The 18,982-nt window shown below is 37.7% G+C and overlaps 1 protein-coding gene across 2 annotated transcripts in view; it reads right to left on the bottom strand.

The window, feature by feature from the left end:
* The window catches only part of ITGAV (integrin subunit alpha V), a 64,972-nt gene that overhangs the window by 22,432 nt on the left and 23,558 nt on the right, over positions 1-18,982 (bottom strand). For both annotated transcript variants that reach the window (XM_087730536.1, XM_087730535.1), the window contains exons 3-16: positions 11,869-11,960; positions 11,249-11,363; positions 9,903-9,964; positions 8,220-8,265; positions 6,499-6,624; positions 5,736-5,780; positions 5,503-5,546; positions 5,359-5,415; positions 4,859-4,911; positions 4,239-4,441; positions 1,928-2,119; positions 1,777-1,822; positions 1,077-1,178; positions 256-314 (exon numbers count right to left, since the gene is read on the bottom strand). In XM_087730536.1, coding sequence (XP_087586662.1) covers positions 256-314; positions 1,077-1,178; positions 1,777-1,822; positions 1,928-2,119; positions 4,239-4,441; positions 4,859-4,911; positions 5,359-5,415; positions 5,503-5,546; positions 5,736-5,780; positions 6,499-6,624; positions 8,220-8,265; positions 9,903-9,964; positions 11,249-11,363; positions 11,869-11,960 — 1,242 coding nt within the window. The remainder of the gene's footprint in view (positions 1-255; positions 315-1,076; positions 1,179-1,776; positions 1,823-1,927; positions 2,120-4,238; positions 4,442-4,858; positions 4,912-5,358; positions 5,416-5,502; positions 5,547-5,735; positions 5,781-6,498; positions 6,625-8,219; positions 8,266-9,902; positions 9,965-11,248; positions 11,364-11,868; positions 11,961-18,982) is intronic.

The raw sequence follows: 18,982 nt of genomic DNA, 5'->3' as shown, positions 1-18,982 counted from the left end.
ACTTTCCAAGACTAGTTCCACCAAGTGGTTAAACATATGCTTAAAGTCCCAAGTTTACTCAAATCCCACTGACTTCAACACAACTTCAGCAAAAAAAATGCTGAAGACAGTCTTACAGATGCATATGGCTACCGAACTGGTAGGATTGTGCTGTAAAGGGCAGCCATCTGTTTCAATAATGAAAAAGAACGATGACCAGAGCTCATGTCTGCAAACGATATAAAAAGACTTCAAAGTTTTTAAACTAGAACTTACTGAGTGAATTAGGAAGCTTTCCTTTGCCATCCGCTTTTAAGCAGAACTTTACTTTGAAACTGTTTTGGAGGAAAAGAAAAGATTAATTTCACACACTTTTTCTCTCATTTTCTTCTAAAATTCTTTACTGTTTGTCTCAGTTCAAAGCTATTCCCTTTTGAGACTCTAGCTCACTCCCAAAAGCTATTTTCTACTGGTGGGAGAGAAACTATAACCTATTTATAAGTAGACAGCAATGCAAAGCTTTGGAGTCTTGCTTCATGTAGGAATAGTGACCTGTGAAGCAGCATGTTGATTCCTGAAATCAAATGTGGCTCATTTATTTTTAATGCTAGAGGTAACTGACATGCTGAATTGAAAAGGACGTTAGCACTAGAAAGGAAAAGTGGGTTTGGATAATACTCCAGGAACAAGAACCAAAAACAGTTTGCAGAGCAAATCATTTCCCATGCAAGTGTCTTCCATACACCCACTCTATTTTTCACCTAAAAAGTAAGTTAATGGGTAAAAACACTGCAAAAGCTGCCTGATCTGTTACCATCTTGGGAAGATCTTACTCTACTCAACACAGACAACTAGCAACCTCTGCAGGTAGGATCTAACTGAGGAGTCAGTCTAGCATCTATTGAAGACAATGTTGGTCCTCCCACCGTTGTCGAAGAGTTCTTATTTTGTATTGTCTGTTCTTTCAGAAAGATCTGTGATTGCCTTTTTTTAATTAGCTGACTAGACTTCCTGAATGCTTTCAAAATTAAAAGTTTATGAAAATAAAACCCAAAAAAGTCCCTCCCCTCAAAGGAAAACAAAGATACCCTGCTTACCAAGAAACCTTTACATCTGACAGCGAACAGGCTTTGTTTTCTGGGTTTAGAATGGTTGGATTAACTTCTAGGGCAGCAATTACTCTAATAACTGGTCTAGCCCTGCAAAGAAAACATCCTCTTGAACAGCATTCAACACCATGTTAGACAATACCCTCCCCATCAAACTGTGAAATACAGCCACACACACACTTAGACAATATTTAGTGAAACTGCAAGAATAACACATAATTAAGGAGTAGATTAGGGAAAAGCAGGAACCTTTTCTATGCCCTTTTATTGCCAGAGTCAGAACATGGATAATTGTGTTAAGAGGAAGTCCTATCTATTTCTAGCACAGACAAATAAGGTATTTTCCCAAAATGAGCAAAGTTGGATGAGAATATCAGTATTGCACTGTAATAGCTAGCAGCACCCTGTATGGGTCAGAATCTAGAAAACTGTCACTTCTGAGCCTTAAGCCTTGAAGACAGCTTATTTATGTTTTCTCTTAACTACAGATTATTAAGAAAGATAAATAATAGATAGCAGACTGTAGATTTACTCAGTGAAATATACTCAGTATAACCTTTTTTTACCTCCAGCAGTTTGGAGTGGCAGAATTTCAGACTTCCCTCATCCTGCTTTCTTTTGTAACTCAGGAATGCCTCTGAGCTTCCATTCTGCTTGCGCTTATGTAAAAGTGTAGAGGGATACTTACCTATACAGAACAGCTGTGTCAACACCAAAGGCTCCAACAATCAAGTCTAGGAAGAAATATTACACATTACAATTTATTTTTTTAAACATACTGTTAGTCAGAGGTGGGGCTACTATTAGATTATTCTAAAGTGACATTTAGAGCAAAGGACCTGGATATCCATTTTTGTCCACATCGGTGGCTCCTTTCAGCGAGTACCCAAAACTGGGTGGCATAGTGCGAGCGGCCCACTGCCCTTCAAGAATTTGAGATGGGACTGCATTCAAACCGTTTGCTCTTCCATTGTAGATATAGACAAGTCCTCTCTTGTCCTCTCCACCGTATGGTGCAGCAACTGCAATATCTGTAAACCGAAAGAACAGTCATCAACATCTCCAGACACAAACTAGGAGAACATATTTGTGCTTACATTGAGCAATAATTTCTGATATTAAAGTTTCAATGTGTGTCAGTAGGGAGGAAATGCAACCAGCCTTTAAAATGCTCATCAACAACTTTTTTTTTTTTTTAATTGGATGCTTTTTTTCCTAGAAAGTATAAAGGTTTAACAAGAACATGTATCATAGACTTGTACGGAGCAGCGGGGAGGAGGGAAAGGAATAGTTCTGCAAACGCTTCTGCACTTCAGTAACTGACTTACAGCCAAATCATATGGATTTGAAATGCTTTTGAGTATTAAACACCCAGAATTAATCACTGTTGGTGCCAAATCACTAAACTAAGTGGGACTATCTGCCCATTTCATTAACACACTCATGTTCCTCCAAAGGGTGTGACATCTTAGTAATTCCGGAAAACATAGATCATCCTAAAACAATGGTAAATATCAAATTCCAGTCTATCCCCATCATGGCTTGGCAATATGTTTTATGAAGAACTTTCAGTTAGTGCAATTATGCTATCTCTTAAGCTTAATAAATTTGAGAGTGCTTATTAGTCATTGATAATCAGTAAGTAATAAACAAAATGCTAATAGGACTATCTGTAAGGACAGCTTTAGAAGTGTACGTATGATCTAAATTCAACATTTCCGCAGTCGGTTCAAAGACCAAACATGAAACACTATACAGAGTAATTACATTATTCCCTCCTCTTTCCCTAAATTTGAAAAAGTTTCACGAAAAGAACAAGGACTCAAAAGTTTACCATTTTGTATTTTTGACTCATCTTTACAAACTTTATGAAAACAGTAGGAATTCCAATTTTGCACCATAGTGTGATGGAAAGCATTTTAATTAACACTCCCAAAATGAAACAGAGCAGAAAAAAAAAAAAAAAAAGACTAAAAAACCAGACTAAATAATGGCAACGTAATTAAAAAGAGGCAGCTTTTGCTATGATTTTCTCACCTACAGTGTATTTCAGATTGAAATATGATGGAATCAAAACATTTTTTGAATAACCTCATCAAGTGACTGGATTTTTGGCTATCAGCTGTAACTTTTCCAATGCCTTCTGTAAATAGTTGCAATGATATTGCATCTTCACACTAATTCTCTATACTATTAGCAACTAAAAACTATTCCAACCCAAACTATTCTATGATTCTACGATTTTATGATTTCATTAAAAAAATAAATTAGAGCTATCTGGGAATTTGAAATATTAACCTATTATAATTTTTGATCTTTCAAAAAAATACTTAGCTTGCAAGCAAAATAGAAAAAACAAAAACGAGCATTTTTTGTGGACCTCAAATTCATACCACTCTTTAGGAAACACTGGAGTATGACTTGCAAAACAAGTGTTCTCCCTAGCATTCCTGGAAGTCTCCATCCCAAAACTATATGATTCTTGTCTGTTTCATTGCTCTCCATTCCTAAGTGAAAGTAACAAGAAGTGCTGGCAACGGGTTGGAGAGTCCACAGCTTCAGTTGTATCAGACTCAGACTTCTCATCCAAATACTTGCTCAAGGCACTCAGCTCTTAGTACAGTTGGCTGTAGTTATGCGATATTTTCACCAGGCTCTTCCATTTTGAAATTAAAAAAAAAAATCTAGACTTTTCTCAGGAAAATCTCTTCTATCAGAACATTTTTAACCAGCTCTCTGAAACAAAACCTTCTTTTCAGTCATCATTGTGTTTCTGGAGAAGAAAATTGGCTTTAAGCAATGGAAACAGGAAAATTATATTGAAGATGTCTTAACAAGTCACAGTGGAGAGCCAGATATTTCATCGAAGTTTCTACTGTACTTATCACTTAAAGTAATAAACTGATCAGTGTAACAGCTAAAATAATCCATGCTGTAGCTTAAATGGTATAGTCTCTGCTCGATGCATACATGTAACTCCTGTTAGCATTCTTGGGAGTAGCATACAAGCATCGAAAGGAGTCTAGACCTTAGTGTCCAACATTCAGTCATGGTTAGAATGCCTAATGTTTGTGTGCAGAATCCACATTCAGTGAGCTGTCTAGATTTAATCTACAAACGGAAAATACTGATCAATAAATGATATCCTACCATTGAAGCCATCCTGATCTAGATCCCCCAGAGGTGCAATAGAACTGCTGAATCTTGCAAATATCTCAAAACCATTCAGCTTTGTGATCTGAAACCCTCCAGAGGCTCGCTGAAGGCAAATGGAAACTTGGCCAACCTCTTGAAGTTTCCCATCAGAACCTCGATCCATAAAAAGAGGGGCTCCAATAAACAAATCTGTGTAACTGGACCAAAGAAGGATAAAGTTCTTCAGTAACAACATGAAAATTCAGTTTCATTCCCTTAAGCATCTGTTAGTAGGACTAACTCAGCACTGAAGTCAATATTAAGTTGAAAGTTACCTATCTTTAAATTGCAACTCAAGGCAAATATTTATTGACAAAGCAAGCACAAATATACCAGAATTTAATGCATTTAAAGCATGTGAATACACACGTGTACTTATGTAAATAAATACAAAACCAAATCCACAATTGTTAAAACAAATGTTGAGCGCTAGCGAGAAAGTATATTGCGCAGATACATGTTAAACCAGTAATGAAGACAGAAATCTATATTGTAGGAAAGACTTTTCAATAAAAGCTTTTTTTTTTTCTTTCCAGAAACAAGTTGGGTGGCAGTGGGGAGAAGAGGGCACTTACTTGTCCCCATTGATGTCTGTGGCAGCCACCGAATACCCAAAATAGGCAGCCATCTGGAAAACAAAATTGAAACCAAACTTGTGAGCTGTAGTGATATAAACAAACAAGTAACTTTATACAAAGCTGTACAGAAAAGATGTTAGGGAAATGATAATATATACCACAACATTTTTTGTCTCCTTTCTCCTCACATTTTCCTTTCTCTTCCTTCTCTGTTAGAAAGTAAACTGATCAGTTAGCTTCCCCATTCCCCCCTTCCCAATTCTAAAAACAGGCAGCATTTCCTTCATTTAAATAAGATTGTTTTTCTAAGTAGTACTACAAAACGGGAACTCACAGAACATATATTTTTAGGATTCCTACAGACTTTATTGAATTCTTCTTTGGCACATAAGCTACAGAATATTATATGTTCTAGTACCCTAAATACTGTCTCAACGTGTCATCTTTCTATAGGAACAGCCTCCCGATCACCTACCACACTGAATAAAGCTACATACCTGCTCTCCAGTGAAGTTGTACATGGAAGACATGTTTTTCCCATTGTAAATAGACACCTGCACATCAAGAAATACACATTACAGCATGCCAACAATATGCACCTTTTTTATTTACTGTGAAGTTTAATGTTTCAAATTTCCTACCATGCCCAGAGTCCTTGCCGCTCTTGGGACTCCTGATACAAAGTCTGAAATACAAAGCAAGACACCCAGATAACATTCAGGGCCCAAAACACGACGGCTTTGCTTGAACAGAGTAGCTCATTCCTAGTGCTTTATGCATTTTCCTGTGCACTGTATTGTTTGTTCTATACCATTTATTTGAAAGACCTGACCAGCCTATTAACATGATTTTTTTACTGAAATAAGGGTCTTACCTTCTATGCCATCACCGTTGAAGTCTCCAACAGCCACTGAATAACCTGATCAACAGACAAAATTAGTAAGTCACTTTAAAAACTTTATTAAACCTTTCATCTCTCTTTACACTCTTCACAGGTCTCTCGGCACAGTCCTCTCGCTTCATCTTAACACGCAATGGAACAGATATTGCCTCTAAGTAGCTTAGACTATGAACAGCTACATGAGTAGGCTGTAATTCAACAGCATCCATGAATTTGAGATCAGAAGATGAAAATTTTCAAGTTATCCTGGGAACTGTCCTGGTCTATCCTTGCTTGTTTCTAAACCCAGTTAGACATATATGAAGCTAAATGATGATTTCCCACTCCTCTAAGGGACTCTCTTCATTATTTTTCTTCCCAAACATGATTCTTTCACATTTTTATTTTGTTTTCGCACATTATTTAAAAACAGCTGCTTTTCTAAAAAATAGGTATGTGACTAACTTCTCACATAAAAATCATACCTTGGCCATTCCCATTATTCGGCCTGAATCACAGAGCACAAAAATTCATGGGAATGTTTCCGTTTATTTTATCGTCAGGTGCTTTTTGAATCAAGCCTATGGCAAGATAACTAAGCTTCCGTCATACATAAATTACTGCATTTTGAGGTATGTAGCTCTTTAGTTATCTATCAAATGTCTAATGAATAGTAGTGTGATTTAGACTTAAATATGAATAGTGCAAGGGAGTTTTTCAAATACAGATGGGTTTTCTTCCTTTTCAAACTACGCACCCAAGTAGCTGTCATCAAAAGCAGCACTGGCAGGTCTGGTTGCTAACTGGTCATCGTACTTTGTACTGTAGACTTTGGAGTCGTATTTAGCCACAATCTCTGCCACTCGATCAGAAATAAGTTGGCCTAAAGAGAAAGAAAACAGCTTAAAAATACAAATAAAATATGTGCGCACTCATTCAATAAGCAACAGGACTCATTTACAGAATGCTTGCTTCTAAAGCAACAACTCTTCCACAATACTGATCAGAAAATAGCCAACAGCAGCAGCACTAGAAAGGATAGAAGTGAAAATTCGGATCCTACTTCAGCCAAGACTTACGCACATATTTAATCAAAAGCACACAGAGTTCTCACTGAAAACAGTAGCCACTCCTACACGTAAGCCAGGACTTAAATGGGACTGCTCAGTTAGGTAACAGTAAGCATATGCTTATGGTATTGCAGAACTGAGTCATCGCTCCTTGTCTAAATACCATAACATGAGAGCTTAACATGGCAGGCAAGAAGCTAATAAGGTGAGCATAGCGTGTTACCGCGTCCTCTGTTTTCACTTCACTAGCCACTAGGTGGTGACTTCATTACATTCTTTTCTTTGAGTTTAAATTAATTCTTCAATCACAAAAAAATTTTTTTCAGAAGAGCACTTACTTCACATACGTTCTCATACATGTAAGAATTATAGGGAAAACTTCTCCTCCAGCATCTCAGAATGTGGAATAAAAATTTTGGGGGAAAAATCTGGTTTACTGTTGTCTTCTATTCAGAGCTGAGGGTTTGTGGTTTGGTTTTGGTTTTGGTTTTGTTTTTTTGGGTTTTTTTGGTTGTTATTTTTTTGGTAGTGGTAGAAGAGAATAAGGTTGCTTCAGCAGATGAGATGTCGCTTTTGCCAAAAAGCAATAAAATGAATACACAAACATAATTTATAATATATTGTATCTGCAGTTTAGTTTCAATCATTCCATTTTGTTCAGAATTTAAAACATAGGACTAGAAACAAGCCTCCTGTGCTGCTGCATCTACATGTAGGCTGTCACGATACAGAAAATCTTTCATAAATATTAGTATTTACATTAAAAAACAGGCAGCAGAGTTTGGCAGCTATGTCCTGATTGTAGCAGCACCATCTTTTGAACAGAGAGCTATAGCTAAACACTGAACGATCCTGCAAACAAATACTGACTGAAGCCCACATTAGCAAAATATATAGGTAATGTTCTGTGTAAACAGCACAGTTAGAGGTAAAATGTGCACCATGGCACAAACAGATCAATATATATATAAATGCAATACGTCTTTGCCATCAAAGGAAAACAATGATAGTTCTCTTTGCAGGGTACATTTCTAATTGAAAATACATGCTTCATACATGTGTCAGAAATTACAAAACATGTAGATTTTGAAACAACAGGCAAAATATCCTGAAGGAAATTTATCTTGTTGGTGGAAACAAATTCCACATTCCTGGGAAAATGCCTTTAAAATGATCATAGAGTTATTTAAAAGACAAAAGACACATCTATACAACTATTACTTCAGCTTTAGTCTGCGGTTGCCTTATTCAGGAAATATTTTGAAGGACAAATAAAATTCTTTTTGTTAGTTTTCTTATTGACAAAGATTTTGACAGTGGTTGGAGGACTGTGGATAAAAACGACTAAGAGGATAAAAGGAAAAATCGAAGAAGTCAACTTCTCTGTGACTTAAATGCTATATCTTACCTTGCCAGTAAAAGCTTCCGGGTCCTCCAAGTAGCACTCTGTCTCCCTTGAAGGGGGGGAAAAGGGGAGAGAAAAAAAACAAAACAAAACCAAAAAACAGACAAAGAAAAAACACATTAAGCTTATCTAAAGACAAGAGAACATGTCCTATGTTTATGGGAAGTAATTCCATGCATTTATATCACTGTAGCTTCACTGACCCCAATACATTTTTTTTTTTTTTTTTTTTTAAGGAATGATTAATTAAAAATGCATCTCGTAAAATACTAAGATAGCAAACAATATGCCTTCAGTGACTTGCTTCTCTATTTCACCCATTTAAAATTCTAGGCAGAATTCTGCTTTTATTGTAACAGACCCTTCTACCCACGTAAATCTAGGACAACAGAAATGCAATTAGGAGAAAACTTTAAGACTCCTACAAGGCAATCACAACATGTTTTTAGGTCAGTACACAAAACTGGTTTAATCTTCTTCCCCTGCCACTTTCTGTAACTTCTCTTTAAGAAAGTTTAGTTCAGAAAAGCTGTGATGTAATTCCCCCACTCCGTATTCCTTGGTAGAACTGCAATCCACAAACCATTTTATGAAACTTTAACCACAGTAGCTATCCCAGTGCTGGGAATTTGCTCCCAAAGTACTGAATTGGGCCACAGGCTTTGCTGCATAATTAAGCCACTTATCCAGGTTTTAATCTCAAAAACTCCCACATTCACCATTCAGAAAAATCTAGGTCAGAGATTTGGAGATACCTTATACCCAGGCTTGCCCACTCAGCTAGGGTTTTGGATTAGACCCCAAGGTTGGTTTTAACTGGGGCTAGAGTCTGCACAGTAAGCCTGAGCGGTGCACGTGAAATAACTCAAACACTTACAGTCCTATACTGCACTTTGCACAGTTTCCTCTGGAGGAAAAACAAGAGTGTCCTTGGGCAGAGAGTGAAGGGATATAACCCAATCCTAACATGTGAGGAACCCAAAAAATTGCCGCATCACAAATAGGACTTGCGTGGTCTTAACATGTCCGGACTATGCTGAACAATTTAACTGTACAGTATAAAAAAGCTCTAGCTAGTTCTCAGATTTGTGCAGTTTTATTGTGCTTGGATTTTAAAAGTAATTATGAATTTAGAAAATAAAAGAACTATAAAAGGCAAAGAGAACAGAAAAGCAGAAGACATGTGAGACAGATGGCAAAAAAAGAAAAAGTCTACTTCTACTAGAAGATGAGAAAAGCAAAACATAATTCACAAGAACACTGTTTACCAGTTCCCTTTAGCAGTAAGCTATTCTTCCTCAAGAAGTAACACTAGCTATGCACCTCCAAAATAAGTGTCTCAAAAAACCTGACTACTACAGTTTATTTCACTTGAGGACTAGCTGCAGCAGAGGTTTATGGCATGAGGCTGGAAAAGCAGATTACTTGTTCAGGACATGGTTCCTACAAGAGGTAAAAGGATGCCGCTGTGAAGATGTAGGAAGAAACAGGTTTATAATACCAGAGTGGTTTGAAGGCTTTTTTTTTTTTTATTTACAAGGATGTGTTTGGTTGTGGTTTCCCCCCCCAGAAATGGTAATTTACATTTAGTTTCATAATAGCTGTACTTATATGTGGTCTGTATCAGGCTTGTTGTTAACTTGCAACTGTCTGCTGACCCGTAGGAATTGAGAAAGAATCACATACCTTTGTAAAGTCAATACTAAATCCACCTTGACAAAATCCCTGTCCATCTGCATCGATAGTGGCTACAAAAATGAACGGATAAAAAAGGAGAGAGAAAAATAAATACTATCATTACTAGATCAGATGATTCTGTGGATACTTTCCAATGCATCTTCTTAAGCAACCTTGCACTCCTGAACTTGAACCTTGGAATTTTTTTTTCCTCCTAAATCAGTATTTTCTCTTTATCAACAACTCACAACTAAATGCTGTAACAACTTTAGGGCTGGCCTAACATACGTATAACATTAACATATGTTCTACCCTAACACAGTCAAAGTAAACAGCAACTCCGTATTTCTTTGTATTTAATCTTTAAAAGTTTTGGGGAAAAATATTTGCGATTTTTATTCAGGAAATAAGGTATGTGGAAAACAGGGAGCAAGTTTTTCTTTTGGTATGAAATAAAAATCTGAAAGGTCCATAACCATAAATTATTTCGAGAATTGGCTTAAAAAAAAAAAGCATACCTGGCTGAAAAAAAATCTCTACACACTGAGACTCATCCCAGCAAGAACTGTTATGGCTGAGTTTATCTTACAATTATACAGCTCCCAATTAGAAGTGCTGAGATCCCCTTATCTGGAAGTGTGACTACTTAACACGCATGATTTAGTTTAATATATGCTTATTTAACTTCTTTTTATGTTGGACCACACTGGCTTTCATTCCTGCTGTTCACCAATGATTTTCAGCAAATAAAAAAAAATCCTAGCTTGAACATTCAACTTTTAGAATTCTACATTTTAGAAAAGGTTGTGTCTGAATAATCTACCAACTCAACTACATGATATGGATGCAAAGCGTTTGGAAAATAAGACTCAGATGTTTAACAATGAACGTAATTAAAACAATGCACTGATACGTACGTAAGAATACACAGAAATCAGAACCTACTTGTACAAAATCTTGTCTTCTAAAATGAGCTTTCTCTTTAAATTACTTGAATAACAATAATTAAGCTTCAGAAAATTCTAGAGTTGGTCTTTGAAAAAGCACTTGCTACATAATTTTGCTCGAGTGATTACTACAGAAGTGGTCCTTTCAAAAACTGAAGTCCTCAATTCCAATGATACTTGGATCTAAGACGTTCCGCTGGCCTACAGTAGAGAAAGCAAGGTCTGCATCCTGAACATCAACTGGAGGAGAATTCAGATGTCTGGACCTAGCTTAGGTTTTTTTTCTATATGCTATGAGGCTATACATGGAAGGGGAAAATACCTGTAAAACACCCCGCTTCAAACATACACAAAACATAACACAAGAGAAATTCCAAACAGAAAAGTAACGAAGGACTCCCCACTTACTTGACCTGCAGGGTGCATATTCCACAGATTTAGATCCAGCAAGCAAGTAACAAGTTCCTACAGGCTCTCTCTCTTGTTTTGTTTCAGTCCTCCAGTGGTACAATGGGGCACAGGCCTAAGGAAGAAACCATGTCAGCAAGAAAACAAACTCCTCTTCAAAATGCTGGGGGGGTATAGAATAATACAACAGCATTCCAATTTTCTACAGAACAGTAATCAAAAAAAATGTTGGCGGATGTACCATGTGTTATTAGAGAAGACTTATACTATCAGCGCTGGGGCAGAAGGATCACCAGTTTGTATTTTTAGAAATAGCTGATTTATCGCCAGAATTTTAGAAATAATAATTTCTTAAAGCAACAGTTGTAAAGAGTTCAAGAATTTATAACACATTCTAATTTCAAGAATACAAATTCTACTACTTCCCTCAAAATGAGACAAAAATGCTACAACCTTTGTTTATAAAGAGTTAAAAAAGGCTAGCCAATAAATTCTGAAAAAGAGAAGCCATACCGATTAGTGGGATTTTGTTTAAATTCTGAGTTATCCGGATCTTTTCACATTTTTTTTCCACTACAGTATCCCAGTACTGAAGCATTTGAAGGGCATCAAAAACCTACCAGGATTTTATCGTTTTTGGATCTCACAGAGGCTCCAAACCACTGATGAGACTTAAATTCCAGTGGATCATCAGGAGCAAAATCTCTGTTGCCTACAAAGAAAAGGAAAAAGAAGCATAATTTCACAAGAAACTGTACAGTAATAAAAAAAAAGCTAAGTCATTGGTTTTGATGCATACAGAGAAAAGCAGAAAACAGTAACGCTGGAAGACATCACCCTTTCACGGAAACAGGCTTTAAAAAGGATTTATTATCATTATTCTTTTTTACATCTAGGGCCAAATACAGCTGTTTTTTACATACAAAGCATTTGTACAATACTGATTTCTTGTAAGAGCGCAAAGTTTACAGTGCCTTTGACAGCGACACAGCGAATACCTCATACTTGAGATATTTGACTTTCAAGTCAGATTACAGCACTGCTCAAGAATCAGTGCCAAAGCCAAGTTAGGACTAATACTTCCAGAAGAAATATTGCCCTGATTAAATTATGTGAGTTTTGCCTTTGGCTAGAATCAGGACAGAAATTCTGCTATTCTACCAAGTGTTAACATCTGTATTCTGGATGTCACTGCAGTGTACAAAGCATGGCAACTAGCACACTTACGAATAAAGTGAAAGGGTATTCAGTAACAAAAACGTTACAGAGTTTGCCATACAGAGGAGTAAGTTAAATAAGGGATAATTTGCACTGGTGTCTGTACGTTAAGGGTTCGGTGATGAAGGCTGGTAGAAGCAACTTAATGAGTGGTAATTCTGCAAGTGTGGATGTTAAAAGTCTTTAAATCATCTAATGTTTCTTATGTACTTTCATCAGAACAACAATGGAAACTTTGCCAGCCTAATAAGAAAACAGACGTAACGCTCTGGAAAACATATCTTGTAAAAAAAAAAAAGTCACCTCAATCACTGGTTTACAGTGCCTAAAGCTAAAGGAGTCAATGAGGCCGATGGCCATACCTCACCTCCACAGGCTGCTAGGGGGAATCCCCAAACCCAACCCCGCTATGAATCAGAGACCTGTGACCTCCCCAATCAAAACTTCCCTGCTTATCTTACACCTTGTAAAGAATGTTTTGTCTCAAGAGACTGTGTTACTTCCATTAGGAAAATCCCATGGAAAGGACAACAAAAGTGATTCTAATCTGCAGTCAACCAAAGCAAGCAAGTATCCAGACTACTTTTGCTCTTCGATTAGAATTACGGAGAAATCAATGCCAAGTACATAGCACCACAGAGAACCACTGTGTTTTCTCTAATGTCATCAAAGGTAATTAAAAAAACCCAGTTCCTTCTGTCACCCACCCCTCCAGTCTCTTGTTGAACACGTGCTAAAGACATGGAGGGCCTGACAATTAGCACATCTGCACAGATTTACATACACTTGAACATTTATACTGTCACTTGGCAGACAGAAGCATAGTCTGGAGACTTGCATGTCACCTTCTCATAGCACAGAAAACCAAAACCAGATCAAGATGTTTTCCAAATAGGGAACTGTCTTGAGCACACTTCTCAAATCCCAGTTTTATCATCATCATCTCCCTTCCTTGACTTTAATTCATGAAAATCCACCCAAGGACAGTTTTGCTCGAAGGATGCAGTTGCACAACTGGGTTAGTTTCAGATGAAGCTGCCATCAAAAGGGGTTGCAGTTCCCATTTGCTCCTGTCCATATGTTCCTGCTGCCAGCCTCTGTCTTGGCACTATTACCTTTTGGTCCCATAGTGAGAACATGAACCACCTAAGAATGAACCCTACTAAAAAAATATTCAACTGGATCAGGGACCAACCCAGCTGACTGCATGGGGAGGGAAGTAGTGCTAACCTGCTGGGGAGAAGACAGAAATATATGGCTTGGAACTATATCCTTTTTGGCAGCATCAGGGACTTAAAATTGATTTATTCTGCTTGTAACCACACCCAAGGTTACACAGCCTAGAAAGACAGATTTGGCTTCTACCCTCTATTTGTCCAGCTACTCTCGAATACAAAGAAATCTCTCAGCTTTACTTGCTGAACAAAGCTATAAACAATATCAAACTCAAGAATAGTTACGGCATGGCATTTTACACCTTCCTCTACTGTTGGATACTTATACAGCGCTATGTATCTATGACTAAAATGAAAGGTAGTATAGCAGTTTTATAGTGTAAAGCAGAATCCTATTGTGCTAGGTACTATAAAAACGTCTAGGATGTAAACTTCCCATATAAGTTTAAAACAATAGGCAGCAAGTAGAAGGAATGGTCATGTTGCAATAGCAGGTAAGCAGCCATTTGGCATTATCAGCAATCTGATTTTACCACAGATGTTAAGGAAATTAGTTCAAGTTTCAGCTGAATGCATCAGCTGAGACAGCATAAAGCAATTAAAAAAAAAGACAGATTACTGGTTACTGGTGCCATCTACCCATAAGTCCACGTTGATTGCACTGGAGAGGAGGGGAACCAGTAGTTTAACCAGCTCATGCTGCCAAAAGAGCCCCTCTCTGCCTTTTCCCTGTGCATTCTTGAGCTGCAGGCGCTGCCCCCGCCCAAGGAATAATCAGTGTCCAGGATGGCAGCTACAAAACCTTACCTCTCCCTCAGTCTTCAGAGGACAAAATTATTTTTTCTACAGTCCTGAAAAAGCCCTGATTCAGCTCTAAATTGAGAATAATATTGGAAACCTCTCTTCAATTTTATTTTAATAGGTAAACATCTAGGCTTTGAGATCCAGTCAGAAGCTGGCATATGAAAAACTCAGATCTCCAAATCGGAAAGCAAATGCACATGTCCTCAAGTTTATTACGTTCCAAATGTCATGACTTCAGAAGCCAGCACTTTTTCCAATGTAACAATTTGTGCACCAGTTATACCCACTACGAACTAAATAGGTCACGGCTAGATACAACCATGCCAAACTGGTGGTTTAGGCTTCACAATTTCTGAAGGCCTAAATAATAAATTAGGAATTCTTATGCATAAAAAAAAAACCAACCACATAGTAAAATGTGCTCTATTAGGCAATCTGGCTAAATAGATTTCATTTATTTATAACGTGCTACTATTGCAAAAATATTTTACAAACATCTTAGCCAATTGTCTAAAGTCAGTGCAGATGCACATAACATAAACCAACATCTGCTACAAGGTGAAGATGCCTTACATTGAGTTTATCCTGTGTTCAAAGCTTCATTAGGTTCTCTAAAACTAAGGCTGGGGGGGTCTTGGGGAGAGGCGGTTGCTGTTCAGCCTGAGACTGGCTGTGACAGCGGAAAGCGCATTGAGACACAAAAACTACATCAAGTAGAAAGCGCGTACACTGGAAACACGGACTTTTCAAATGAAAAACTGCAAACATTAAATACAGGTCAAATCTGATGTTAACTCCCTATTAAGGAAGAAAAGTAACCTTTATTTACCCACCCCCCTTCAAAATTCTCCCCAGGAAAACACTGTGTAAATAGATTATGAGCCTTTCCCTCAGGTCCAGAAGAGAAACTAATTTTATGAGGAAATCTGGAAAACACCCTGTCATCAAAAATCCCCTTGCTTTAAATGAGAAACCATTTGTGTTTGTGCTTCTGTTTCTGACTGGGGAAAGCAAACATAAAGAACACTTAAATGTGAGCCCTCACTGAAACAAATCAGAGTTAAATAAGGTGTTTTAGCTATACTGTAAAGTAGACTTGTCATGGGAAGATACAGGACTGACTTCAGCATTTCTGTGTTTTAGTATAAAGACCCTGACTTCCTTATTATTTTATCACGGTAGAATTTTCTTTAAGAAGTTATTAAAAAGAAGCCTTTCCCCATACTCTCTAAAAACAGTACCTACATTAAATGAAGCAAACTGTAATACGGGTAGGATTTAAACATACGGGGATTTATAAATCCACACCAACGTTTTGATGTAATATAGTCAGCCACTGCTATAATGGTTCTTATAGCCACTGCTGTTTTTCTTGTATTTCTAAATTATTTTCAGTTTACCGTGTCTCAAGAATACCTTAGAAATGTCTCTAAACCAATGATGTACATTTTAAACAGGCATTCAAACAAATATATCTAGGCAATACAAACTATGTTCTGACTACATTCATTCAAGAAAACGTTCAGAGTTTTTACACAATGCTATTTGTCAGACTGAAATGCAGCCGCTACGAGGACTTCTACTTGATGGGTCGTTAATTCCAGGACTATGTCATTTGACCATAGGGTGTTATTTTGTATCTGTAAAGGCAGCTTATGTTGTGGTTTCTCCTTTGCTCCTTCTCATTGTAGCAGACATCACATGATGATTTCACATAACTCTTTCATTAGGGAAAAAGGGCTGACATGCCAAGGCAACAGCGCTTTGTCTCACAAAGTACTTTCCAGGTGGGGTGATGGGGTTGTCAAGGCCGGAACAGAATTGCTTTAAAAATCCATTACATAGGTGCGTTGCTGCTGCTGGACCAATGGAACACTGTCACTTTACTGTGCTATGCGGGATTTAAATTTATAAATGGAAACTGATGAGGAGGGATGCCGAGTACAAATTGCAGAAAAAAAAAAAAAAATAGTCTAAGCCACCTTCCAAATAATAATAAAAAGATCAGAAGTTCTTTCAGTGCTGAATATCTTTTGGCTATCAGCTTTGGATAGTTGGCACCTTCTTTTTCCAATGTAAACGTTATCAGTTACAGAAACAATGGTGTTACTGCAAAATGATTGCAGTTGAGTAAGCAGATAGAGTCGTAACTTGTAGCCCGCCTGTTTGCGTGGTAATGAGAAAACAACTAAAACATTTGCCCCGATCCTGAGTGCCAGACTTAACTGAGGTGATCGTGAGTCAAGAGGCAGTGAACTGATGAAACCTGGTTGAGTGTCAGCATACTATGAATACATAAGTTGTAAAATTTAAATAGTCACCCAATTCACAGAATTTCCATTAAAATAAACCTCTCTGTAACCATGTAAATTCAAAGTAAATGACGTTGCCCCATCTAGGTAAAGGAAAACTTTATGCAGCTAGCCAAAAGACAAAAAATATACAAGACCCCTGTTTACATGGTATAAAGCTAGCTATCTTCCATACAAAATCTCAGCACTTGCAACCTTAATGAGGCAAGAGCGAGTGAGTACAAGCTTATCTTCACCTGAAACTCCTCGCGCTGTAAGGCAGCTGATGGTTTAGCAACCTCGGTTTAGCCACAGTGTTTTGCTAATGACTCAGGGAGACGGGAATACAGAGCTTCCCACTACTCTCCTTCCCTCTTCCGAGCTATGAATCCTCTTCTTTCCCCAGGCGATGCTGGAACAGCAGCATCTTTTCCCTTTGCCTAATGTAAGACAGATACTTTTTTTTTCCAGCTTGTCATGCAGTTGAGATCCAGCTACACACACACAGCGCCAACAGAATTCACGCAGGAGTCTACCTAATCACAGAAGCATGAGCATTTTTCCACTGTCAGCAATAACAACACGCGGAGGAGGTTTTATACATTCTGCCGCCCTCTTTTGTATTCAGAGCAGTACCCAGAGCCCAACGCAAACTGCGGTTATACCAGCACACACAGTAAGGATAACAACCCAACTTCAATGGGACTGAGGCAGTGATAGATTTAGCGAGATAAAAACCAATCCATTTTACTACAAATGAATGAATGGTCTTCACAAGAGTTATTGCCTTGCTGTTGACTAAATCGATAGCCTTTGAGATTGAAATCCCCATACGGATTGCACCCCAGTACTAATAAAACAATCAGATAAAAATAAAACAGTACTGTGTTAAAGCATGTTATTTTCACAAGATACCGACCTATCCCACACTTCCTTGTCCCTCTCCTCATTCCATAAGTGGAAAAGATGGAGTTATGAACAACCGGCTCATTTGCACAAATGATCAAAATCCCCAAAAGGCAAATATAAGCTCACGACACCCACACCAGACACAACTTCCCAACATCAGCAGATCTTACGCTGTGCAATGCTACAGCACGAAGCTGCGCAAGGCAGTTAAAGTACCCACTACAAACTAAATAGGTCACGGCTAGATACAACCATGCCAAACTGGTGGTTTAGGCTTCCAAACAAAGACTCCTATTGTCTAGGATCACCCACTTGGGGACAGAAAAAAAATAAACATGCAAACATAAGGAGGAATCAGGAGAATTTTTGTAAGTATTTTCCTTTTTAAAAGCTTCTTTCTCCTCTTTTAGCCCAGATCAAAATAACCAGTCTTAAAAGAATTTCGTATAAAAATATTTAAGAACAAATCATTTCTCTAAAATTACTCTGGTGCGTCAAAACACATGGGAAGGGGAGGAGAGGAGGGACAGTACAACTGTCAAAGTGAGAAAACTCTATGCAGCCAGAGGCTACACTGAATTCTTTTTCCAAAGCAATAAAAACACACCACACAGAGCTGAAAACATCCGAGATGCTCTTAGTTTTGGGTATTCAACAGCTGCTGCAAGTTTCCCCAGTCTTGAATTCCGAGATCTGGTACGGAGAATGGAAGCAGTAGGGAAAGCTTTTACCAAAAGAAGGAATGACAATTTGGCAGCGCGTCGCCCTGTTATACTGCCTCTCAGAAGAGCAAAACAATACATTGTCTGAGCAAGCAGATCTTTCTGTGCTAAAAACGAAATCTGCTCGAGAAATCTGCAATTCATTAGCATAGAAGTTCAAAGTTGTTTTATGAGTGTATTTTCCTTTGTAACAGTTCGTAGAGCTGTCTGCATTTCATCAGATTACTCTAAATGCAGAAGCTCTTGGAATGGTCTCAGTACTGCACTTTTTAATGCTGACATAAAGAGCTGTGCTTTCAAGCATCCCGTACTGGAGCAGGTACATATCTCAAAGTTTTCATTAAAAAAAACTGGCAGGTTTTTGCAAGAGAAACTTTATCATCACAAAACCGTTTTGTTACGTTTTTATAAAAAGCCATTGGAGCACAAAGAAATGCTACTTCTACCAACCCACCTCCCAGTATTCTTGACTGATGAAGAGCTAGAACCCAGAGATGAAAAGTAAAATAATATGAATAATTATGAAGATTGTTTCCTTTTGGAAAACAAGCACATAGGAAACTCATTTGGTTTACATTAATTTGCTACATATTGCTCACACGTGTACAGTCTGAT

Source organism: Nipponia nippon, unplaced genomic scaffold (assembly GCF_047370975.1).
Source record: "Nipponia nippon isolate SJK-2023a ecotype South Korea unplaced genomic scaffold, ASM4737097v1 scaffold_5, whole genome shotgun sequence".
NCBI lineage: Eukaryota > Metazoa > Chordata > Aves > Pelecaniformes > Threskiornithidae > Nipponia > Nipponia nippon.
This window is presented reverse-complemented; position numbering and strand designations above follow the sequence as displayed.